This window comes from Mesocricetus auratus, unplaced genomic scaffold, assembly GCF_017639785.1.
Source record: "Mesocricetus auratus isolate SY011 unplaced genomic scaffold, BCM_Maur_2.0 Super-Scaffold_100027, whole genome shotgun sequence".
NCBI lineage: Eukaryota > Metazoa > Chordata > Mammalia > Rodentia > Cricetidae > Mesocricetus > Mesocricetus auratus.
Genome location: NW_024429208.1, coordinates 4,197,431 through 4,223,232, shown reverse-complemented (window position 1 = coordinate 4,223,232; position 25,802 = coordinate 4,197,431). Strand labels below are relative to the sequence as shown.

At 49.5% G+C, this 25,802-nt stretch overlaps 1 protein-coding gene across 2 annotated transcripts in view; it reads right to left on the bottom strand.

Moving 5' to 3' along the window:
• Positions 1-633: 633 nt before the first annotated feature.
• Positions 634-25,802, bottom strand: part of Uhrf1bp1 (UHRF1 binding protein 1) — a 36,266-nt gene continuing 11,097 nt past the window's right edge. For both annotated transcript variants that reach the window (XM_013124350.3, XM_040732213.1), the window contains 17 exons: positions 24,359-24,548; positions 23,980-24,120; positions 23,356-23,526; positions 22,342-22,534; positions 20,056-20,142; positions 19,512-19,682; positions 18,895-19,034; positions 18,282-18,423; positions 17,664-17,857; positions 16,036-17,495; positions 10,604-10,800; positions 9,149-9,300; positions 8,911-9,061; positions 6,129-6,391; positions 5,025-5,133; positions 4,757-4,902; positions 634-4,456 (listed from right to left, as the gene is read on the bottom strand). In XM_013124350.3, the coding sequence (XP_012979804.1) occupies positions 4,331-4,456; positions 4,757-4,902; positions 5,025-5,133; positions 6,129-6,391; positions 8,911-9,061; positions 9,149-9,300; positions 10,604-10,800; positions 16,036-17,495; positions 17,664-17,857; positions 18,282-18,423; positions 18,895-19,034; positions 19,512-19,682; positions 20,056-20,142; positions 22,342-22,534; positions 23,356-23,526; positions 23,980-24,120; positions 24,359-24,548 (4,033 nt within the window). In that variant the 3' untranslated portion in view covers positions 634-4,330. The remainder of the gene's footprint in view (positions 4,457-4,756; positions 4,903-5,024; positions 5,134-6,128; positions 6,392-8,910; positions 9,062-9,148; positions 9,301-10,603; positions 10,801-16,035; positions 17,496-17,663; positions 17,858-18,281; positions 18,424-18,894; positions 19,035-19,511; positions 19,683-20,055; positions 20,143-22,341; positions 22,535-23,355; positions 23,527-23,979; positions 24,121-24,358; positions 24,549-25,802) is intronic.

Here is a 25,802-nt window from a genome sequence, read left to right as displayed (position 1 = left end):
AATCTCAAATCCCAGAGATTGGCCTGCCTCTGCCGCCTCCACGTGCTGGGATTAAAGGTGTGTGCCACCACCACCAGGCTGGTCTTGCTTGCCTTTTTCATGAAAAAAAAAAAAAATCTGTTGAGACAGGGTCTTACTCTGTGGCCTTGGCTGGTCAGAACTCACTGTGTAGACCAGGCTGGCCTTGAACTCAGAGCCTACCTGTAGCCCTTTTTCTTGAAAGAAACAAGAACCTTCCTTAGCTTTGGGCCTGGAATGAGCTCAGCAGTTAAGAACAGGACCCAAGTTCAGTTCCCTGCCCACATCGGAGCACTCGTGCTCCAGGCCTAGAGGATGCAGTGCCTCACCTGGCCTTCACAGGCATGGACACACATTCACACACACACACAACCGTGTGCCACCATACTCGGTTTATGCCGTGCTGGGAATCGCACTGAGGATCTCCATGCATAATAGGCAATCATGAAAATAACCTAGGCATGTTCCAGAATTCAGCACTGTTTGCAGGCATGTAAATCCCACATTTGGCCAGGAGAGTCATGCGTTTGAGGCCAAATTAGGTACGTAGTAAAAATACCCTATATAAATAAGTCCATCTCCTTCAACTCCTACAAACAAATACACAAGGACCAATGCTGTTTAATTTTTTTAATTTGCTTTTCAGGTGGTTCACAGAACCAGTACACTCAGGGTTTGATTAGATATTGCAACATTAAGATTTCCTAATACTGACTAGGATTCCAGTTCCTTGTATACACTCTCACTGCTTTCCTCAGAGAATGAAGTGACTTTATTGACAGTGATTAGCAGTAAGGCTACCTGATATAATTGGCAATCAATCCATTGGCCTGCTTCCCATCCACTGTTGAGTGTCACAGGAAGGAGGCTTGGAAGCTGTTCTCTTCTGAAGCTTTCCTGAGCATGTCTTGTTTTTAGCACCCTGAGTTAGGGAAACAGCTCAGACTCACGTAATTGGACAGATCTGACTTTTAGTAGATTATATTAAAACTCATTGGCTTAGCCAAAGCAGAAGACGCCAGGGGAGCACTCCACATAGACTGTTGGGAGACTCAGGCTAAATCTTGACCAAAAACTAGTGAACTGACAAAAGTTTCCTCTCAATTCTAATAGGAAATTCTTAACATAGAGGACACCAGATAAGGCAAGAACATACTAGCAGGACAGAAAGCTCAAATCCCAAGTCTGGCCACTTAGAAAGACGTCACTGTTAGAGCGCTTCCTTGTGCCATTGGGCAAAATGCCTCACCACTGAAAGCCACTCTCCATACCTACCCTGGGGAAATGGACCGGCCTGGCAGAAGATGTGGGGCGCCTGGGCAGGCTTAGGGCTGAGTCTCCAGGAGTTAGTCACTTAAGTTACAGCTGTCATAGCTCGCAACCAGATGTTACTCTACTAGCTTGGGTAGTAAATAGCTGTTTTCAATTTTGTGGCCTGGTGTGACTGACATTAGAAGTTTAGGCATAAAGATGGAAGGAGGAGTTTGGAATAGAAAGCTCCTACCCAGGAGAATTCACACTGCTTCTTTGAAGGGCTCAATCTCTTGAGCCCCTAAGGGAAAATAACATGAATTTAACAGCAGACATTTGAGTTATGGGGTCTGTAAGATGTGGTGTCATCTCTCTCTAGCTCATTCATAGGTACCATCCCCTCAGAGCACAGAACAGTGGTGGTGCTTACAGCCCATGGCACAGTAAAAACAGCTCTTTGGGAAAGAGAACCCATGTTGGATTTTCAGGATCAGTTCATCATTCCAGTGAAGTAGACATGGACAGCCATTGCTGCAGCCCAACTAGAGGCCTGAGCTGGAGTCCACACACGAATGCACACTCCCAGTGCAGGCATGTAAACAGGAAATCTGGACAGTCGCGGCTGCATTAAGTGCTTTGCAGCTGAGAGGACGGTGTGCAGTGGCTGAAGTCTCTGGGGACAGTGTTGCTGTCCCTCCAGTTTTCTCGAGGTATTACTTCATGTTACAAACTGCAGCTCACAGCAGAGCTGTGCCCGACTCTGCACTCTGCTCTCCACCCTAAATACTCACAGCCAGTTCATGTCTCATCGTGAGTCCTGTACAATGCCCCAATAAAAGGGGGGACTGAATTATCAGAGATGACATCATTGACAATCCCATGGAATAATACTTGTACCATGTTTCCTGAGGGATGACTTCCTGACATAAAAGCCAAAGTCACCACACATGCCAAAACTCTGTCTCCATTTGCACACAGACAAGAACCCCAGACCCTCTCAGCTCAGAAATCTAACTCTGGCCACTAAGGCATTTTCCCTGACAAAACCGTTTCCACTGCAAGCTTGAGGGAAAAGCACAGTAGGTGTTAGTCCACATCTTCTCACGAAGGGATGCCGGAGGGGTGAGGCAGACACAAAGGAAGGGATGTGACTTTTAAGTCACCTCAAGTGACCCTGACGGTGAATGAGTCGACTTTCTGTCACTGGCTTTCCCTCTACAGATGCCGCTTCTCAAAGAAGCTCTGCAGGTTTCTGACTTTACTAAAAGTGCTTTCTTTTCCCTGAGGCGATGACAGCCCTAGAGCTAATGTTTCAAGACTGGGTTCCCCCCATTCATGACAGAGTGTGTGGTCACCTGCTCCCCTCAACTTTCATCTCTGCAGAACAGTCTCCGTTTCCAGTGCACTCTCCCTGTCCTCTGAACCTCTGTTCCCTTCTCTATGTCCTAGATAAAGCAATAGGAATGTCCAGTGTGGGGTGAAGTCCCTCCCGCACTTCTGCAGGAGATGCTGCTCTCGCAGCCAGCAGTGCCTTCCTAATGACGTCGGGAGCAGGGCCGGGCCCAGCATCACGACCGTCCCTCCTCCCTCAGCAAGGGTCTGGATCCTTTCCTATTTGTAGTAGTAATAGTTCAAATGCACATAAGCTTTATTTCTGATTTGTTTATAATGCTGGGGTGAGTCCAGGCCACTCAATGCTACCACTGAGCCACAGCCCAGGCCTCCCTGTGCTCATATTTACCTGCCATGTCTCACATTTACAACGCTGACTTTTCTATGTCTGTGCCTCTCTCTCCTGGCTGCCTTTCATTGCCTAGAAGCAGCAGCAATAACTGCATTTCAAGTTCTAGGTCATTTATAAAATCTGAACCGAGGGAGCTTCACTGCTAACAGTGTCTCCAGAAGATGTTCCCAGTTCTGTACTGTGTCTCCTCAGTGTAACAAACCACAGCCCTCTGACGACTGTGGTGAAATCTGCCTTGAAGAACATGACTGAGTCCTGCAAGTCTCAACAAACGCAACTTCATTCTTTCATAAATGTCTTTACCCTCGAAACACACGGGGTGGTGCCCCCCGCCCCCAGCCACAAGCATCACCAGCTCACAACAGACCATCTCGCCACGTAGTGACTTAATGATGCTTCTGTTGGGTCAGCAGGACTTGGAGCACAGCACAGAGCCGAGTTCTGACATCAGAATGGGAGCTCTTTCACAGTACCAGGAGGAAACCTAGATAGATTGACTTAAGTGGAAATCACATGATTTTAAAAAGCCGCAGTAACAGGGAGTGAGGCAGCACACTGAGGTGTTCAGAGCACGTATTTAGTTCCCAAACTACCGAGTGCTGAGGCTAGCAAAGGCAGAAAGTCACAGCGCTGTGGAAGAACCAGGTGACCGGGGACTCCTGTCAGGCACAGCTGTACAAACAGCTGTTCCCCTGCCTCACCATGCTCTCAGCTGAGCGCTGTTTCTTCATTTAAATTAAATCTCAAACCAATTGTTATGCCAGGAAGACAGTCAAAGCATCACAATGAAATTCAACAGAGAAGTTGACCCAAGGCTACCAGCCAAGATGGTATGAGCCTAGCTCCTATTCCTCCGGCTCCCTGACCTCAGGCCTCCTCTGCCCCAACCTCTGAGATTGGGCTTTTTCCTGATCTACTACAAAATTCAGGCCAAAGACGTTTCAGGAAGCCATAGGAAGCAATGGGACGGGATCTTTGGTGGCTGTGCATGTGAGTCAGGTGGACACTTGTTCACACAGGCCATAAAGGAAGCAAACACCACTGCATGAAACCATAAGGTGCAATGCTCTACAGTATAGAGAAAATTCCTCTCATATGCAGAGGGCTACAAGGCTACATAATGGCAAGACAGGGTGTAGGGCCTGGTATCCCAGTTCCCGGATGCAGCTGTGCTCCACCTGGGCTAACAACCAGCAGGAAGCACACAAGGGAGTGACCTGGGAGCTCCCAGCCCCGCTGGCTCCTCGGCACCTCTGTCCTAGGTGGTGCAGTTGCTGGTGATACCTTCTCTCCTCAGCACAGATGGCTGAGCTGCTGTCAGAGCTCAAAGAGAGGGTTGTACTTCCTAATCTCCTGGAGAAGTCTTTCTTTGTCCTGGTTGGCAATGGCCAGTGCTTGTTTGGTGTCCTTAAGTTCTTGCTGTAGGGTAGGCAATTCTCCCTCCTGAGGGATAAGTAATTCACCATTAGGGAACCACCAACATGGAGCGGGGGAAGAATTCAACAGAAGCACCAGTAGGGCAATGACTAAGAAAACTCAGTTTTCCAAGGGTCCCATTCCCTCTGCGGAGCTCAGCAGCTCCAGGGATAGGACAGCAGTGGCCACTCCGCCACAGGCTCCTGTCTACAGCTGCTGCTCCAGGAGCCCACACGGCCCCTCCACACAGCAGACAATCCTTTACACCTCTGGGTTTCATTGCCCGAGAGGCTTATGGGAAGGCTAGGTTATAGGTTAGGTCCTCACCTGCAGTCCCAAGCTCTGTGCTGTGGGTATCAGCACTTGTTCTTTTGTGAGCTGCTGCTTCTCAGGCTCTTCCGACAACGCCCTGTCCTGAGCCGGAGCTGGAGCCGGAGCTGGAGCCGGAGCTGGAGCCGGAGCCGGAGCCGGAGCTGGAGAAATAACCATTTTAATTGACAAATGGCTGCTAACAGCCAGGCAGGTCCTGCTTGTCAACTACATTGACTTATCAGAGAAAAGATGCAGAACGGAGAAGCCAAGACGCCTAACTCACCGCCAAGGTGAAACACACCATCGTCATTTCGCTTCAGCACAAGATGCTCCACTGCCAGAGTGATGGGGACAGGGCCAGGGGATGTTGGATAGATGGGAGGGGTGTCATCCTGAAGGGCAGAGAGGAAGCACGTGACTTTCCCCCCCAAACAGGGCAACACACCCATACTTCTGCCACTCAGCTCAAGGCAGTCTGACACCAGTGATTCTCCAGACATTCTTTCGTTTTTAATTACATTTGGTTACTATCCGTGTGTGTTTCTGTCTGTGTCTGTGTCAAGGCTCTCATGTGGAGGTCAGAGGACAATTTGTGGGAACAGTTTCTCACCTTCTACCATGTGAGTCCCAGGGATTGAACTTGGGTCCTCAGGCTTGGCAGCAAGTGCTTTTACCCACTGACCCATCTTGCAAGCTCACCCACACATTCCTGCAAGGTATAAGAGACATAACCAAGCCTTGCCCATCCTACAGATGGTGAGACTGAGATTACACAACTAGGAGCTTCTCATGGTTGGGTTACAAGACAAAGACAGGGTTAGATCACAAATGACCTGGGCTTTGTGAGTGAGTGTGTGTTTGTGTGTCATGAGCATGCCTGGTGCCTGACATGTGTGTATGTATGTGTGTGTGTCATGAGTATGCCTGGTGCCTGACGTGTGTGTATGTATGTATGTGTGTATCACGAGCATGCCTGGTGCCTGCAGAGGTCAGAAGATGGAGTCAGATGCCCTGGAACTGGAGTAACAGATGCTTGTGAACCACCAAGTGGATGCTGGGAAAGAAACTCAGGTCCTCTGCACGAGCAGCCAGTGCTCTTAACCGCGGAGCTTTCGCTCCAGACCCCCTGCAACCCTCTTTTGCGAGTACTTCTCACTGAACTTGAAGCGCAGTGACTAGCGAGTCCCCCAGAAATGGTCTCTTCAGATGCGGTCCTTACAATTGAGTGGCGGGTACTTTCCCCGCAGAGCTAGCTTCCTACCCGATTTAGGCTTTTACCTGTGCCACCCATTCCCACACTACTGAAATACAGACAGTTAATGCCGTGAGGTGACAGGGAAGACACTGCCACTGCAGAGTCCAGAGCTGACACCAAGGTCCCTCTCACCTTGAGGGTGATACTGGAGTCCAGGAGTTCAATCTGCATTGGGACGACCACTGGGACTTCCTCGTCCTCCAAAAAAGGCCCCAGACCATTGAGTACTGAGGTGAATAGCTCCAGGTCACAACCCCGAAGCAAGAACCGCAGGAAGCCATTTTGTGTGGCCAGTGGGGAATGAACAGATGCACCAGGCCCCACCTCAAAGCGCAGACCCACAGCAGGCCTGATGTGGCCAGTCTTCGGATTTGAGGATTCCTGGAAGCTTGTGCCTTGAGAAGAGAGCCGAGGAAAACGTATTACCACTTGGGTAAGCACTCCCGCTATGCCCCATACTCACAACCCTAGGCCAGCATATTAGCACCATCCCACCTCACAGGAGTGAACAGAGTCACAGAGAGTCACTCGCCCAGAGGTACACTACTGGATGGAGCAGAGCTGAGTCTGAAGTCAGGCAGTACATGCCCAGGAGTGGGGAAAGGCCCAGGGGTCTGAGGTACTGGACTAACGGTGCAGCCCCAGCATCTTTTCCTCCGTATCTGTCACTCATCCGCGCTGACCCCTCTCCAGGGCCATGGAGGACACTGAGTCAACCCGAGGAGGACACCCAGCATGGAAAAACCGCAGAAACCAACGCCTAGGCAGCGGAAGCACCTGCTTTAGGATCCAGAGCTCAGGGCGGAGCTCAGGGACACAACACCCAGGGCAGCCCAGAGCACGTGCACCAGGGAAGAGACCCACAGAGGTTCACAGCCCCTTTCCTGTCCAGTGACAAAAGGTGGTGTGGTGGCACATGCCAGTGAGCACAGGACAGGAAGAACAGTCAGGAGTTCAAGGTCAGCCTGAGACAGAGCTGAGCTGCAAGTCAGCATGGACTGCAGATGTGAGAACAGGCCTATAAACAAACAATAAAACTACAAACAATCCAGCCAGACGGTGGTGGCCACAGTTGCTGTCTTGAAAAACCAAAAAAAAAAAAAAAAAAAAAAAAAAAGAGAAAGAGACAATAGAAACAAAAGAATTTTGTACTATTCAACTTATACCTTAAGACCTGGGGTGGAGGCACCCCAAAGGTAGAATACTGTAAAAATGAACTGATCTAACTCAAGAACCCAGAGCGCCAAGCAGACCAGATTTGAGTCGAGCATGTGGTAGCACGTGACAACAACCCTAGCAGCGGGGAGGCTGAGGTTCAGGACCACCCTCAAACACGCCACTTTCTGCAGAAAGGGTCAGGAGCACTGCTCATGCAGACTCCCAGATTCCACTCCCAGCCCCAATGGCAGCTCACAACCATCCGTTACTCCAGTTCAGGGGGGAAAGCATCCTCTCCAGGCCTCTGCAGGCACAAAGCATGAACCTGGTGTACACACTTCCATTCAAGAAAAACATGAAATAAAATCAATCATTAAGATTTGTTCATAGCCGGGCGGTGGTGGCGCACGCCTTTAATTCCAGCACTCGGGAGGCAGAGGCAGGTGGATCTCTGTGAGTTCGAGGCCGGGCTGGACTGATAGCCTCCAAAACAATACAGAGAAACCCTGTCTCGTAAAACCAAAACAAAAAAAATTTTTGTTAATAAAGCCTGGAGTAGTGGCACACACCTTTAATCTCAGCACTCAGGAGGCAGAGGCAGGTGGATCTCTGCCAGTTTGAGGCCAACCTGGTCTACAAAGCTACATAGTGAGACCCTGTCTCTGCAAAAACAAAAACAAAAACAAAAACAAAAACAAAAGATTTTCCAATGAAAACAATGTTTTGTGAAAAAATCAAATCACAAAATAATAAACACCATAAGTCTATTTAGGAAACTATTCAAAATTAAGTAACATATTGACAGAACAGGTGTTGGCAGATGTCATTTTGTAAAAATGTGTCTGATTGGTTTGAATAAAGCACTGTTGGCCAATAGGGAAGCAAGATAGGTGGGACTAGGAGTCGAGGAGGATTCTCGGAAAGAGGGACACAGAGAGACACGATGTAGCCTCCAGAGGATTAAGAGGTTCAGACCCTTTCTCCGGTAAGAGAAATACTTGGATTAACAATTATGGGTTAAATAATTAAGTCAGAGCTAGCCAGTAAGAAACAAGCAAACAGCCAACAGCTTCATAATTAATATAGCATCCTGTGTGTTGTTTGGGGGTTCAGACAGCGCGGCAGGGCCCAGGAGACGGGCAAGGAAGGCCACACCCTACAAACAGGTGGCAAAGTTACAAGGTAATACAAGAGGAGGGTTGCTCAGGACAGCTGAGGCCAGGCCAGAGGCGTGTCAGGGGTGAGTGCCCAACAGGTGGTGAGGTGCTCACGGGCCAGGTGTAAGTGTGAGGTACATAAGGAAGGCGTAAGAATCCACTGCAGTGCTATCATTTCATGTGTATGTTACAGTCTTTGGTATCTACTTAAGATTTTTAAAAATATTAAATGAAGCCTATATAACATACGCCAGATTCTTCCTGCCATTTGGACATGATGGACATGAATGACAGACGTTCCCGTCAGATACAGCTTCTTGTTGGCAGCCACAAGACAAAGGAGAGGGCTACCCACTGAGTGTAAGGCCCAGGAAGAGCTCTGCAGGCCTCCTGTCAGACAGCGATTCAGTGGAGATTCCCTGCCCCCGCCGCCCACCACACTGCTTGGCACTGGAGCAAACGCTCTGACGACACAGGGCCAGGTAACCTTGCCTGCCTGGGGACCAAGAGCCCTGATGACACAGGGCTGGGTGCCCGCTAACCTCCCCTGCCTTGGGAAATCCCACCACTCCACTGGATCAGCCATCATCTGTGTGTACCTGGGCACTGTCCATGTAGAAACTGCCAGAGGCCAACACTGCCCGACTGCTGCAGGCCCAGTGCTTCTGCTTGCAAGGCTACCATCAGGTCCTCCCCACGGACCTCGATCCCCAGTGACACTTCCTTCACCTTCAGGACCAAAACCGACACCTGTCAAAAGAGACTCTTAGTTTTAAGCTCCAGCCTGGGGCTTGGCCCAGAGCCCCCTCCTGCACAGAAGACGGCACGGCAGCTGACCGAGGGAAGGACGAGGTCACCACTGGCGGACACTGAGCTGCTGGTCTCTGGCAACCCCTGGCCACAGTTATCCAGAACAGGGCTCCCTTGAATGCCACTGTCATCTAAAACACTTGTCACAGATGCTGATGGGACACACTCTGGACCAGACTCTGCATGAAGAAAGTAATAAAAGAGGTCAAAGGTCAGAAAGGTCTGTTCCCTTCAGAAAAACACAAAATAACTGGACATTTGAAAACCAACCAAAGAGCTGATGAATTTAAGAACTTGTTTTTTAAATTACAATAAATACTGCATTTGGTCAAATTTAATACAACCTGTCAACAGAAGCAACCACTGGTGGTCAACAAGTAATCAGCACGCACACACAGAGACAGACAGACAGACAGACAGACAGACAGACAGACAGACAGACAGGCCAATATAAGGACTTAAAATGAAAGGAAATTCCACACTACACAAGAGAACTTAAGAGTCTAGCGTACACTGTACTGAATGGAATAAACACACCATAAAGCAGCGCATGGCAGCACACGCCTAGAATCCAAGTACACAGGACACCTGGGGGCCACAGGTTGGAGGACCTGCTTCTGTTCCCAGTGCCTCACAACTGTCTGTAACTTCAACCCCAGAGGACCAAACACTTTCTTCTGGCTTCTGAGGGCACCTATGCTCACGTGTACATAGCCATACAGATGCACAACTAAAAACAAACATGCTTTCAAAAAGTCAAAACCACCTCCACACCAAAAGAGAGACACAGAGAGAGAGAGAGAGAGAAAGAGAGAAGAACCAGGCATGGTGTGAACGCTTTAAATCCCAGCACTCTGGAGGCAGAGACAGGTGGATCTCTGTGAGTCCAAGGCCAGCCTGGTCTACAGAGTACTCAAGGAATATGTGCACTGCCGTATACTGTAGCCTAGTCACAATTACCAAGTCACACAAACGACATGTGTCCATTATCCAGTGACTAAAGAGAAGTGTGTGTGTGAGCATGCAGGAAAACCTGACACTTGAGGCCATATGGACAGAAAGGTACAAATCACATACTATCACTTATATGTGGTATAGGAAACAATCAGACACATTGCAAATAAAAGAATGATCTTACTATGGAGAGTGTAAAGATGCTGGCCAGAGGGCATCCTTCAGCCAAACAGGAGGAGTAGATGGCATACCATGTGAGACAACACTACACATAACACACACGTTACAATTTGGAAAATAGGGAGTTCAAGGCTAGCCTGGGTTACATGAGACCCCCCCCAAAAAAACCCCAAAGAATTAAACATTAAAATAACCTAGGAGCTGTGTGAAGTCATAGAAACATGTGTACTGCATTTCCTCTCTTCTGGTCAGGAAAATATCTATTGCAGTTCCGCCTGACCCTGCTGGAGTGAGTATCAGCTAGAGAGCATGCACCCCCTGGACTAACGCAGCTTGACTCCTACAAACCTGACTCCAAGAGCATCACAAAGCCATCACTGCCATCACTGTCTACAGAAATCCGGTCTTCAGGGCCACCACTGTCCACTGAGACGCCATCAAATGACTGCTGAGAGACTGTCCTCTTCATGGAGAAAAACCGAAGCCGGGCAGCACCCCCGCTCACTGGGGTTGCCACCCCCTCTTCTGTCTTGGCCACGGCTTCCCTATGTTTGAAAAAAAAAAAAAAGTAAGAAAAAACAAACCACCAATTCGGCTTTGAGGACCTGTTTGTTCCCTTTCAACTCACCCAGCCTCAGTCTAGCACACTTCCCTAGCTCAGAGGGTTAATGTGAACACACACTTGCCGCTTGAGTATTTTAACTACCTAACCAGCCAGTAACAGTAAATCTCAAGGTTATTCAGGGTCATGCCACTTGCAGAAGAGGTTGGCTACCTTACCACCCTGGTAATAATAAGTGGTGCCAAAAGCACTGAATGCATTCCACGGTCTCCTTTCTATGAATTTGTGTATGTGGGTGCACACACGCGTATATGCATGCACAGATGCGTGGTTTCTGAGGTGGCCAGAAGAGGGTGCGAGGCTCCCTGAAGCTGAGTTACACAAAGAAGGTTATGAGCCTTCTGACTGATGTCCTGCAGGAGCAGCAAGAACTCTCAAAGGGTGAGCCGTCTGTACAGCCCCGCTGCACAGACCTTTACTCAATTATTCTGGAGAGACAAGAGTATAAGAGTACGTACGCATCCCCTACTCTCAGAGGAAAGACTGGTCAACAGCCATGTTCTACAGGACTGAGTCACGCAAGCCCTCGGAGGCCAGAAGAGAAATGATCAAGAATGGCCTTTTAGGAAATGGCGGTTTTCTTCCTTTGGTTTTGAAACTAAAGTCTTTCTCTGTAGCCCTGGCTGGCCCAGACCTTGGAGTCCTGAGTTCCGGGGTTACAAGTCTGTGCCACCACACTCGGTGTGGGTGTCCCTGAAGGACTGTGGAAAGCAGCAGCATTCCAGGAGGGAAACGGCACCAGACGAGCACCAGGCTAGACACAGGGGGAGTGCTTTTGTGAGAAGCTCTGCCTGGCTCTGCTCAGGTGCAGTGGGGCTGGAGAGGAAAGGAGACCCTGGAGGACAGATGGGGTTGTCAACGGTAAAGGTGGAGGAGGAAACCCAAGTCCTCTAACCTCCACTAAGTGCTTCTCCGACCACACAGACTGCGTCCAGGTCATAAAAAAGATGTAATTAAAGCTGTTGTTGTTTTAAAACTTGGTGGAGGTCGTGTCTTTGAGACAGTGTCTCAAACTCATAGCAATCAATCTTCTAGAATCCCAGAAGTGCTGGAATTACAGAAGTGAACTCAGCTTTAAAATTTTTTTAAAGATGAGCCGGGCGTTGGTGGTGCACGCCTTTAATCCCAGCACTCGGGAGGCAGAGGCAGGTGGATCTCTGTGAGTTTGAGGCCAGCCTGGTCTATAGAGAGATTTCCAGGACAGCCTCCAAAACTACAGAGAAACCCTATCTAAACAAACAAACAAATTCTTAAAGATGGAGCTGCAGACAGCTTGGTGGTTAAGAGCACTGGATGCTCTTCCAGGGGACCTGGGTTCAGTTCCTAGGACCTACATGGCAGCTCACAGCCATCTGTAACTCCAGTCTGGAAGGACCCAACACCTTCTTCTGGCCTCTGCAGATGCTGCGCCCATATGGTGCGCAGACATAAATGCAGGCAAAACTCAATAGTAAATTAAGACAAAATAAATCTTTAAAATGTAGAAAGAAAAAGGGAGGCCAGGTGTTGTGGAATTATTAGTTTAAACTAGGCAAAGATGTGTTACATTTGTTTATGCGTTGCTGTTTCACTCTGCCTGCCTAAGGCACCTGGTTGGTCTAATGAAAGGTTGAATGGCCAGTAGCTAGGAGAGGAGGGACAGGGGAGACTGGTGGGCAGAGAGAGGAGGAGGAGGAGGAGGAGGAGGAGGAGGGTGCAGGCTCCGCAGGTACCGAGGAGAACAAGGGAGGGAGAGGAGGCCGCCAGTCAGCCAGGCACAGAGCAAGCAGGGAAACAGGACACACAGAATGTGAGGTAAAAAGCCCCAGGGCAAAGCACAGATGAAGAAAACAGGTTAAATTAAGTTATAAGAGCTGGTGCACAAGCGTAAGAGAAGGGCAAACACTCATAACTAATACTAAGTCTCTGTATCATGATCTGGGAGCTGGTTGGTAGCCGAGAGAAGTCTGTTACAGTTGGGAAAAGGCAGCTGGAGAGACAGCCGTGTGAAGACATCGGGAGCATGCCAGGCATCCTCTCTCTCTGTCACCTCTCTCTGTCACCTTCTCTCCCACATCCCTAACCCGTCTCCATCTTGGGGAGGAAAAGCTGGTGCTTAGGAACCTGGCTTCCAACCTTTATCCCACTACTCAGAAGTTACGTGACATGCTTTCTTTTTGACACTGGTCTTTAGTTAAACAGTGATAACTCATGTTCCAGAGGAGCTGTACCGTCCTCAGCAAGTCTGTGCCTTGCTGAGCTGTACCTTATGAAATGAGGTCTGGTATCAGTCAGTCTGTCCCACAGGACTGGAGGAATTCAGCAGGTAAATATCACACTAAAGGCAGAACCCAGCACACAGGAATGTTCAGTCTAGTATCATTACACACTTGTCATTCTGTGTGTGTGTGTGTTCACATGTGCATGTGTTTACAGATGCATGTGCAGACCAGAGTCAACATCAGGTTATCGCCCTCAACTGCTTCACCACATATTTTGAGACAGGGTTTCTCAGTTCACCTGGAGCTCCCCAGCTTAATTAGAAATAATGGCCAGCAAGTCCAAAGAGTCCTCCGTGTCCTCCTCTCTAGCTTTAGGATTACAGGCAGATGCCCAGCTTTTTTTATGTTGGCTCTGGGTACACCAACTAAGCCATCTCCTCGGCCACCAAAGACCCCTGTGAGGCTTCCACCTCTTCCTCCCTGGCTGACTACCCTAGCAGGCACTGTATACATACAGGCATTACACACAGAACCACTTAGGACAACTCACACAGAAAAAAAGTCCCAAGGAGCTGTGGGGATGGTTCCTTGGCTACAGCATCTGCCACCCAAGATGAGGACCAGAGTTCCGATCCCTAGAACCACCAAACACTGGTGGACATAGCATCCCACCTGTAATTCAGGTTTGGGAGGTAGAGACAAGCAAGCTAGCCAGCTAGACTAGATGTCTAGGTGAGTTCTGGATTTGACTAAGAGATTTTGCCTCAATGAGTAAAGTGGAAGAGGAATCCAGAAGGATTCAAAGGGTCAACCCTTGGACCTCCACACACGCACACTCACAGAAAAACGGAAAAGAGGACCCGGAGAGCTGGCTCAGCAGTTAAAAGCACCAGCTACTCTTCCAGAAGACCTGAGCTCACAATCCCAGAGGATTTCATACCTGCTGGCTTCTTTGGGTACTGCACTTACATGCAGACAAAACTCCCATAGACAAAACAAATTTATTTAATGGAAAAGAAAAAAAGCTCTAATTCCTTGACCGTAACAGCATGGTCTGTGAGTCACCAAATGCACCATTGTGCCATTTTAACTTTCTCCCCCTCCCCTTTGGTTTGTCTGTGTATTGCTGGCTGTCCTGGAACTCGCTCTGTAGACCAGGCTGGCCTCGAACTCACCGAGATCCGCCTGCCTCTGCCTCCCGAGTGCTGGGATTAAAGGCGTGCGCCACCTCCGCCTGGCCCATTTTCTTTCTAAAACCACAAGAAACTCACAGGAAAATCCAACTTGTGCCTTTCCATGTTTCTCTTTCACCCTATTGTATCCCCAGTACAAGAGAATGCACAGCAAGCTCAACACTGCCATCCTTTCCACTGCTCCAGCAGACGCTAGTGCGGCCCTGCTACAAAAAGCCAGTGCCAAGGCCCAGCTCTTGAGTCAGGAGAGCACAACCTCTCCCAGGCACCAATCTCCTCAACTACAAATGAGAAATGCAAAGTTCAGCAGCTACTTTGCTAGGCTATCATGGAGGTCCAATTAAACAAAGAGACTTCGAGATAACCCAATGCAGTAATGTTTACATCAGAGTCAGGCGCAGAGACACACACCTATCTGTAATGCCAAGACTCAAGATGAGGCCAGAAGACTCAAACTTATATAAAAAAATCTGTTTCGGCACTAATAAAAATTCTGTTGCTGTGGGAAAAAATAAAGTTCATTTCCAGGCCAGCCTGGGATATACAGTAGGACTCTGTTGTTGGGGACTATTATTTTACGGCGTGTGACTTTTGTTTATGCTGCATTCGTTTAACTCTGGGAAGCTGTGATTCTTTGCTTGTCTAAAACACCTGATGGTCCTAATAAAGACCTGAACAGCCAGGCTGGAGAGATGGCTCAGAGCACTGGCTGCTCTTCCAGAGGTCTTGAGTTCCCAGCACCCACATGGTGGCTCACAACCATCTACAGAGATCTGGCCTACAGGCAACATGCAATGCAGGCAGAACACTATATACATAATAATTTTTAAAAAGAAGACCTGAGCGGCCAATAGTAAGGCAGGAGCAAGGATAGGTGGGGCTGACAGGCAAAGTATAAACAGGAGGAGAACCAGGGAGGAGAGGAGCAAGAGAATGAGGAACCCAGCCACCATGGAACAGGGAAAGCCCAGCAGAGGGACAAGATAGACAGGATGATCTACGTTAAGAAAAGCTGGCTAGAAACAAGTCTAGCTAAGGACATGTGTTCAGAGCTAAGAATGAGCTTCCATGTGTGGGAGCTGGGTGGGCGAGGCCCCCCAGAGCAAAAACAACCAATAATACACAATACATTGTCTTGTCTCAGAACTTAAGATTTGGGCCAGGAGTATGGCTTAGTGCTGAAAGTACTTGCCTAGAATTGTAAGGTCTTGGTTTCCTTAGCAACAAGAACAGACTATGGATGCTAGGTACTATTATTCTGACACAGCCTAATCTGTGTCATAATTGTGAAGCTACAAATGTTGACTTGAAGCCTTCTTATTCAACCAGTCATCCCCACTCCCATTTATTTTTATTTATCTATTTTTGTTTTTTTTCAAGACAGGGTTTCTTTGTGTAACAGCTCTAGCTGTCCTGGAACTGGCACTTTAAGACCAGGCTGGCCTCAGACTCACAGAGACCTGCCTTAAACATATGTGCCACCACCACCCTGTCTACAGTTTACTTTTATTTTATGTGCATTGGTGTTTTGCCTGCATTTATGTCTGTGTGAAAGCATCAGATATGACTCCAGTTACAAATGTGAGCTGCCATGTGGTGCTGGGAATTGAACCAGGGTCCTCTGGAAGAGCAGTCAATGCTCTGAACCACTGAGCCATCTCTCCAGCCCACCCCCATTTCTTCTCTAAGAGTGCACACAGCAGATGGCCTAGAGCCCACCGGTCAGAAAAGTGGAGTAATTAAAGGAGGCTGAGGACCACTCACTTGGCGGGAGGCAGGGACAACATTTTGTGCATGGTGGAGGTCATTCGGTCTCTGCCCAAACTGAAGGCATCTCTGGTCAGGGACACCGCTTCCTTGGTGAGGTCCATGGTAGCATGGAGAGCCTCTTTTGTGGCATCCTTGGTCATGTGAATCGCACTGGATAATTCCCCCTCGATGTTCCTCAAGGGTATGGGCTCCCCTTGTCCATTCATAGCAGCGTCCTTGTCAGCTGGGGACTTCAAGGCAGCCGGTGAGCCAGCAGCTTGAGTTCTGCTCAACTTCTTGGCCTGTAGAGACTCAACTGCCTCGTGGCTCTTCCCTGCTGGCTGCTGTGGGAGTGGACCACGGTCCTGGGGCACTCCATCATTGTGTCCATCATTGTGCAGCATTTCCTGGGACACATCCAGGTTTTCAACACTGCTGTCCTTCAGGACTTTCTCAGGGCTTACTGGGCCCTGGTCTGAGGAGGCGTCGGACTTCAGCTCCCGATCCTCTGAGGGAGACAGCTCTGAGTCTATGAGGCTGGTGGTGTCTGAGCCTGCAGAGTCAGCATCAGCAGTGCCAGGCGCAGGATGCATGAGGAGTGCCACCTCGGCACTGGGGAAGAGGACACCGATGCACGCTGTCTGGTCCTGCAGGGGAGACCCTGTCATGGCTTCCGTGTCCTTGCTCAGCTGCTCCTGAAGCCCCTGAAGCCCGTCCTTCAGACGGAGCAGAGCCAAGTACTGGTAGTGGTCCAGCCTCACCCGGAGGTGGGCAGGGGAGTGCACGAGCATGTGAACATCTGCCACGCCCTCCAGTTCTGACGCATGCCCTCTGTGGTCCACACCAGCACCATCTTCTCTCATAACCTCGGAGGCTTCAGTAAAGCCCGACAGGCTTCTCAAGTCCCGTTCAGTCTTCGACCTCTGATGGGACACAGACTCAGGGGCAAGAGCTTCAGAACGTACAGGGCTGCCAAAGCTGGCTGAAGGTTTCAGTCTCCCCTCTGAGGCCAAGAGGAGCCGCCGTGCCTGGGCTTGCTGCCAGCGGAGAGGAAGGCAGGCCCAAATGGACAAGGGGAAGGGGGCCACAAAATTCAAGGTATGGCCTTTGAAGTGCTCTGTGCCCTCAAAGTCCAAGGAGATCTGGGTAAAGTGCAGAGACCAAAGATCCTGGGAGGCGGCAGGCCTCTGAGGAGGGAGGGGGCTGGGCGGGGCCGAGAGGGAGCCCATCTGGAAGGCATGGTGCAGAAACAGCATGTGCAGGAGGCTGAAGCCCCCGGGAGCCTTGGGAAAGTGGGCGTAACTGGGACGGAAGAACTCAGCAGCAGCAAAGCGCCGGAAGAGACTCTGGAGGTCTGGACAACCACAGTGTGGGGCATGCCGAGTGTTGGTGGCGGTCATTCCCGAGGTGGACAAGACGAGCGCCTGGGGACGATGCGGCTTTGCGGGCTCTCTCCTCTCCAGCGGGAAGCTCACCTTCAGAGAGGAAACGAGACACAGTGAAGGCTATCCCAGCAGACATGTGGGCATCTGAAGCGGATTTTCTTACTTGTACCAAGCGGACACAAGAGAAGTGCAGATCACAACCTTGAAGAAACAAGCTATGTCTACCCGCAAGTGCCAAAAGTCTAGTTCTGTCCCTACCTTCAACCAGAATGCATCCAGCCGAATGTCCAAGTGCTCATCTTTTTGCCTTGAATCTTCCAGCTTATAGATAGCTTTGAACTGCTCCAAGCTGCGGTATAAATCCAGGCAAAAGAGGTTTCCCCAAAGCAAGCTGACGGGATCCATGGTAAACGTCAGGCCATTTAACTGGATGTAGAGATTGGGGCAGGGAACTGGAGGCAGAGAAAACAAGGGCAGCCATTCACCACAGAGCAGCCGATGCTTCACCATCAAACCAGCAAAGACGCACCCTTGCACAGCGCGGAGTTGCGTTTCTTTTGATTGTCAGACAAGATCTCACAAATCCCAGGCCCACGTCACCCTCGCTATGTAGCCATGGATGACGCTCTGCCTCCACCTCCCAGAGTGCTGAGAGCAAAGCTGTGCGTCTCCACACTGAGCTATGTGGTGCTGGGGAAGCTTCGTGCACGCTAGGCCAGAGCTCTGCCAGCCGAGTTCAGCTGCAGCCCCAGCCCAGGGCAGTTTTTAACTTAGACTCGCAAGGCTCCTAACCACAAGTGAGGCTGCACACAGTGGTCTCCAAGCTGACGAAGGTGAAGGCCACCAACAGAAGAAACGGCGAGCGCAGGGGCTTACCTGGAAGCTCCTGATTATCGGGAAAGTAATACTCTGTGAACTGTACGTGGATGGCAGCCACCTGAGTTGGAAGGTGGTGGTGTTTGCGGCTGCAGGAGAGCAGAGTGGAGGGCTTCTTACTTGGCTGTCCAGCTGTGGAGACCTGAGTAACCACAGCATTGTTAGCCTGTGTCACAGCACCTACAACACGACCGTTTCCTAAGGAACGCACGCCTCTGCCATCCCACAGCCCTCCCTGAGGGAAGCACAGGATTTTCCACACGTTCCAGACACGGTCACACTGTGCTGCACTATCCCCAGATTGTTGTGCTGTTTGGTTGGGGGGGTGGGTCTCACGTAGTATAGGCTGGTCTCAAACTGCCAATGCAGCAGAGGATGGCCTTGAACTCCTGTCCCCACTTCCAAAGTGCTAGGATTACAGTACTTCAACCAGTCCAAGTTCATTTTCAGCAGGAGGTTGTAATTCAACATCCTGAGAACATCCCAAGGCCATGCTCAACAGAAACCAACTATCCATCTACTCAGGGGTGAAGCCAACAGGTCCTGGCTTCCATGTCGGGGTTCATGCTGTTCTACACTACCCCAAACCCTCCAATGTCCCCTGTGTCTTCACCTGGTGGATGTCCAGGTCATCCACTCGTACAACCAGGCAACTAGAACGTAAGCGATTCCATGCTGGAGGCCCAAAGGCAGCCTGCCAGCCCTGAGCAGGGTTTTTGTCAAGAGGGCTCTTTCCGGGACTAGAAAAAGAATCTGAGTAAAAAGGAAAAAAGAAATAGATACATTCATCTTTCATTATTAATAAAATTTAGAATTAAAAATCCAAGATAGCCGGGCGTTGGTGGCGCACGCCTTTAATCCCAGCACTCGGGAGGCAGAGGCAGGCGGATTTCTGTGAGTTCGAGGCCAGCCTGGTCTACAGAGTGAGTTCCAGGAAAGCCTCCAAAACAATACAGAGAAACCCTGCCTCGAAAAAAAAATAATCCAAGATAATTTAAATAGTATGAAGCAGAAAGAGAGCTCAACACTGGTGGCAACTTGGTAACAGTCTCCGTGAGTTCAAGACCACAGTCTACGATACGGACAAACAGGTGTCTGTAACTGCAGCTACCGCTGCTGACAAAGGAACCCGACATCACACCGTGAGATGCAACTGGGTGAATAGAGTCATCTCCGTCAGCTACCCAGAGCCAAACAGCAACTAGAGGCTTCCAGGTCCTCGAAACCTACCTGCTTTCTTCCGGAACGCAGAGTCTCTGCCCAGATGCCATGATGATTTCAGACTGGTCTCCTCCTGCCACTTCTCCATCTGACTCTGAAACTCCATCACCAGCGTCTGGGCCCAGTGGCCTCGGGTCTCCATGGCCTCACAGTGCCGCACCCAATGTTTACAGCTGTCACCTGTGGAATAAAGAAGAGCAGAATTTGAGGCCAATGTCACAGACCAGTGTTCCAGTGTGTTCCTCCTGACAGGATAGACCCCTGCCCCAACCCAGAATTTCCTGGGATAAGAGAAAAATGCTGCCTGAGAGCACCCATCCCCTCTTAGATGGGTTTTAACCCTGGTGATCTAGAGGGGCAGCTCGCGCTTCCTCTGGTCATCACCAACAGCATGCACACAGGTTTGCAGATTTCCTCAGAGGAAGAGGCTCCCAGCACCCCTCTGAGCATATGCAGAGTATCCAGCATTCTTTTGCTGGCTGGTCAGCTGCATACCCAGAAATCCACTCTCAATTATCTGGGGCCATGCTACAACACACTGCATTTCTCTAACCTGCCCAGTGGAAGGGGTAGTAGTCAAAAGCCATCTTGCGGAAGGTAAGCTGCATGGCGCCACCTGTGAGTCTGTTTGCAGAGACACCTGTGAAAGAAAGACACAGGTGAACAGTGCTGAGGGGGCAAAGAACCCTAAGCATCACTTGAACCACTAGGAAGTCCTCTGCAGGGCTGGACCCAAGCCTGAACCTCTAGGAAATGCTCTGCAGAGCTGGTCCTCAATCCTCTTGGCAAGAGCCAACAGTGTTCTTAACTAACGAGCCCATATCTGTGCTTTATATACTAAAAAAAAGTACAAAGATTTCTTTGTTCAGTTAGTGGATAAGAAACAATAACAATGGTTTTAAATTAGCTATTTTAAAGCTACTAGTATTTAAAACTTAAAACTATAATTACAGATAATGTTTTGGGGATTTCTGTTGATTTTTAGGCAAGGTTTCATCAAACTCAGGCTACTCTCAAACTTACTGATCACAGCTAAGAGTGACCTTGAGTTCCTGATACCCCTGCCTCCATCTCCCAACTGCTAGAATTAAAATAAGTACAACTACAGTAATGCACTCCTTTTATTTGGGGAAAGAATATTCTTCATTGGTTGTTTTATTTTTTTCCAAGACAGGGTTTCTCTGTGTAGCAGGTTTGTCTGTCCTGCAAATTGCTATATAGATCAGGCTGACCTCAAACTCACAGAAATCCACCTGCACCTGCATCCTGAGTACTGGGATTAAAGGTGTGTGCCGGCTTCCTTTTTTCCCCAGGGTGTGGGGACAGTCTCGAGAGAGTCTTGCTAGGTGACATAAGCTACCTCAAACTCATGACAGTACTTCTGCCGTAGTCTCCAGAGCACTAGGATCACATATACGCTCACTATAACCATCAAGTGCACTATGTAACCTTGGCTAGCCTCAAACTCAGGAGACCCATCCAGCACTAAAGGCGTTCACCACCACTCCAAGTCCACATGCAACACTGGGAAGAAATGACTCAAAACAACAACTACTCCAACAATCACTGCCTCTGAGGACAAAGCCACGCTGCTCCGTGTCTCCTCTTACAATGGAAGTGGAGTCACCGCAAGACCAAGGAGGAAAAGGCAAGCGTGAGCCCTGACACATTAACAGAGGCACATACACAGCGCGAGTTGCAGCTCCATGGTACAGCATGTGCCCAGGACTCACCAGGCCCTGGGGTCGGCCCCAACACTATCAGAATACGTAAGTAAACGGGGGCGAGCAGCAAGCGCAGCCTACAGAAGTTAGAGCACTAGAAAACGCTGTCAGCCGGGAGCATCAGAGAGCATGAGGGACCAAAGGAACAAAAACACTGCAGGAGTAAGCAAGTGAGTCGAAACTAAGCGTAATGACGACTCCAGGGGCCCCAAAGCCAGCAGACGTAATCTCACTTGGGCCTGACAATGGCTTTGAGGTAAATGAGCAAAGACTGACTTCATTCAGTTTCATAAGTGAGGCTACCCGAAGAAATTAAGTAAAAGGACATTGGCTTCTTTCTGCAGGACTCATAAAGAAACGTCTGAATAAATATAAACACACACGTATAATCCTATCTTAAACATGCCACTAACATGACATAACCTCCCTACACATATAAATACAGTATATATAATTGGGAGAGGTATTGAGACAGGGTCTCACTATGTAGCCCTCCCTGGCTGTCCTAGAACTTGCTATGCAGACCATAATGGCCTTGAACTCATAGAGACCCTCCTGCCTCTGCCTCCAAGAGTGCTAGGATTAAAGCTGTGCGCCACCACATCATAATGGTAAAATGACTTAAAACTGAACATTCCATCCTAGGCAGGGGAGCACCTGTTTGTTTAGTGCACACGAAGTGGGCTCAGTCCTCAGCTCCAAAAAGGGAGAGAGAAATCTGAAGACTCTGAGTTTTCTGTAACTGAATCTACTGTTTCTACAATCCCCCGCAGTGGTTCACCACCTCAGGCAAAAACACCAGTCTATCTCAGGGTACTCGGGAAGCAAAACAGTTTCATGCTGGGTGGGCTCGATCCTTCAAGATCTGCACAGCATGGTGGGAAAAGGGCCTGCCGTGTGTGCTGTGTGACAGGTGGCTCCAGCATACCCTAACACTGGAGAGCACCGCCTCAAGCCAACACACGGCTACCGCAGGAGGGCTGGGGCCCAAGCACCGCCTGTGATTAAGGGAGTTAACTCACGTGTGCATGCCACAGTGTCTGTGGGAAACCTTCACCCTAGGTTCTGAGACAGAGGATGATGCGCAGCCAGGCAGGCGCAGGGCGCATGGGTACCTGGCTCCCGGGACTGGCTGTCGTCACAGATGTGCAGGTCCAGGCGGGAGATGAGCAGGTGGTAGGAGGACTCCTTCACATCAAACTTCTCAAAGTACTGGCTGAGGCGGCTGCTGCTGCTGCTGCTGTTGCCCTGGCTGCCACCGAAGGCCTGGGCCCAGGTCTGCTGGGCACTGGGAGCAGGTGGAGTGATCTACATGTGACAGAGAAAAAAACCTCAGGGGCTTGGTGGTTGAGAGCACTGGCTCTTCCAGTGGACCCAGGTTCAATTCAGCACCCACGTAACAGCTCATGCCTGTCTGTAACTCCAGTTCCAGGGCTTCAAACACCCTCACAGACATACATGCAGGCAAGACAGCAAGGCACATAAAATAAGTTATATATTTAGACAGACAGATGTCAAGTCCAGGCCCTGAGAAACTCCTTCTGATGCTTCCTGAAGCTGAAGTCCACATGAGTAAAACCAAAGTTTAACAGCATCCCTTCCATCTCATAACTGCTGTCTAATCTCTCACTCAGCTCTACTGGAGGAAGCAATGTAGACACCAAGAAGCCCACCGATGACCAGGTTAGCAACTGCCCCAGTGTGTCCTCAGGTTTGTGTTGCCCAGCAAGCTGTCACCTACCAGGCCTGGACTGACCCCAGTCATCTCCTCCAGAATGTCCTCCCTAAGGCAGCTGTCACGCTGGATGGGCAGGGCCCCTTCTCCATGCTCTCACAGCACCAGGTCTACCTGGCACACCATGTATCAACAACTTGTCAACTGTCTGTCTTCCAAGACAGTGCAAGTCCCAAGGGCAAGAACAAAAGGCTCATGTCACCTTTCTCCGGAAGTTAGCTCCATCTGCTCTCCAGGAGGAGCAGGTGAACACAACAAATGAAAGATGGCGCCTGTGAGCAACACCACACCTGGTGAACTCCACGAGCTAAAGGCTTCATTCCCCCAACACCGGCACAAATCAGGGCTGGCCAAGGGCCTGCTCAGCCCCAGAAGATGTGCAGTCGTCTCTAACCTGCACAGGCTCAGGAGCCAGGCTCTTTCTCTGCTGGGCTGACTTTTCCATGGCCTCACTCAGCGACTCAGCATACTTCATCATCGCCTTGAGCTGTGAGTCAGTCAGCACCCAGAGCAGGTCATCCAGCAGGAACGTCAACTTGGAGGCAACCACATTGCAATCCTTGGTCTGAGGGGCCACAGAGAACACAGTTTAGCACCTTGTACCTTCCAAGGCCTTAAAGTGACTGTGGCCTGGTTTTCCCAGGTAGGTTTTCACCTTCCAGGAGGAGAAAAAGAACCATCAAGCACTCTGGAAAACCTATTTCTTACAAAGTAACTCAGGTTTGCTTGATTAAGAAAAAGCACCAGTCAGCCTGGAGATGCTTGGGCCAGTGTGTACATAATAAATATAGGTAGAAACTGTGGGTTGGGTTTTTTTTTGGAAGGGGGGGTTCTTGTTATTTTCAAAGCAGGGTTTCTCTGTGAAACAGTTCTGCCTCAGAGATCCACCTGCTTCTGCTTCTGGGACTAAAGGTGTGTGCCACCACTGCCAAAACAATGAAACACTTCTCACAACCATGTGACAGTGGCAGAATACCAACTTCCAGAAGTTTTCCCAGCATGGGCAGCACACACTCACTCGTCTCTTGAGGGCTATCTGGATCCGGCCTTGGTTGGTAATGAGCCTCAGCGGAGTGGTGACTAGGTCCTGATCACCATTATCTGTGGCATCTGCCTCAATTCGAAGGGTCTGCCAAGTTATTTCCTTAAATGTTAGAACCTGGAAGGAGGGAAAGTAAAACCCCATGATTCTGTGGAGCAGATTGAGCAAGCCACCTGACTGAAGAAGGAGGCAGGGCCAGGTCTGTGACTGTGCAGTGACTCTGGGCAGAAAGGGCCCCACTTTTCCCAAGAGTGGGGACACGCCAAACGGGCCAACCAGGAGCAGCGTCCTCCGGAGTTTCTTCTCCTCCGAATCCCTCCACCCACTCCCCTCAGAATGCTAGGCTGTCTGTCACCTCTCCTCGACGGGGGTCAGTGATGCGGGTCAGACGCAGGTCACTCTGCTGCCAGTTAGGGTTGACACTATAGCCCTGGAGTTGCCACAATTCAAAAGACGCATGGAAGGCCTTGGAGTGGATCTTGATGGTGATGGAATTGACAATGATGAACATCCCCTCCACCACCTTCTCGGCAAAGCCATACTCACTGCAATCCAAGAGGAGACAGTGATCAGAACCCAGGAGGCTGCAGGGATGGGCACTGTTCTGGAAGACAGCAGATTCAGCTACATATGTGACTACTTAGTTTTCTTCCTTCTCTCCTTGTTGTTTTTTCCCCCTACTAAGTTTTTTGGTTGGGGTTTTTCTTAATATTTTATTTTGTTTTTATGTGTATGCATGTACTGCCACATGTATATGCCTATCACACATCACACATCTGTAGTGTCCACAGACTCCAACAGAGGGAGCTGGATCCCTGAAACTGGAATTACAGATGGTTAACAGTTGGCTGTGTGGGTGTTAAGGCCCAAACCCATATCTGCTAAAGATCAGCCAGGGTTCTTAACCTGGTGTACACCTTTCATCCCACCAAAAGGAAGATGGAGGCAGGTGGGTCTCTGAGTTCAAGGCCAAACTGGTCTACAGAGAGAGTTCCAGGACAGCCAGGGCTACACAGAGAAACTCTGTCTCAAAACAGGAGAGGGGGAGAGGGAGATTTAGAAATTAAAACCGAAAGCACACATTTATGTGCAATTTAGCCATATTGGATAATAAAAGGTCCAAGAGCCCAATAAAAACAGAACAAAGCATACACAGGTCACAGAAAAACAATGGAAAAAACCTGTGGCTTTTTTCCACCTGTAATCCCAGCACTCAAGAAGCAGAGGCAAGCAGATGTCTGTGAATTTCAGGCTAGCTTACTCTAGGGTCCTCTGTCCTCTGCTCCCATCTCCAGAGCAGAGACCCCAAGTGGATCCCCACGCCCTTCTGGCATCACATGGGTGCCAGTGATACAAACTCCAGGCCTCACGCCTACAAAGCAAGTGTTTTACCCACTGGCCCATCTTCCCAGCACCTACAAACACTTCTTTAAGGAAAACATAAAATAAAAAATGCTGTGCCTGGTGTACACCTTTAATTCCAGCATTAAAGAGACAGAGGCAGGCAGATCTCTGTGAATTGGAGGCCAGCAAGTTCCAGGCCAGTTACACAGTGAGAACATGTCTCCAAAAGAGAAAGATTAGAAAAGGAAAAAAAAATTAGAAGTTATATTCTTTTAGAAAAGAAAAAGAACCCCAACCATCCCCAAAAGAGAAACATGAATATAGGACAGGACAGAAGTAGATAAAACGTGAGCTGGAGAGATGGCTCAGAGGTTAAGAGCACTGACTGCTCTTCCAGAGGTTCTGAGTTCAATTCCCAGCAACCACATGGTGGCTCACAACCATCCGTAATGACA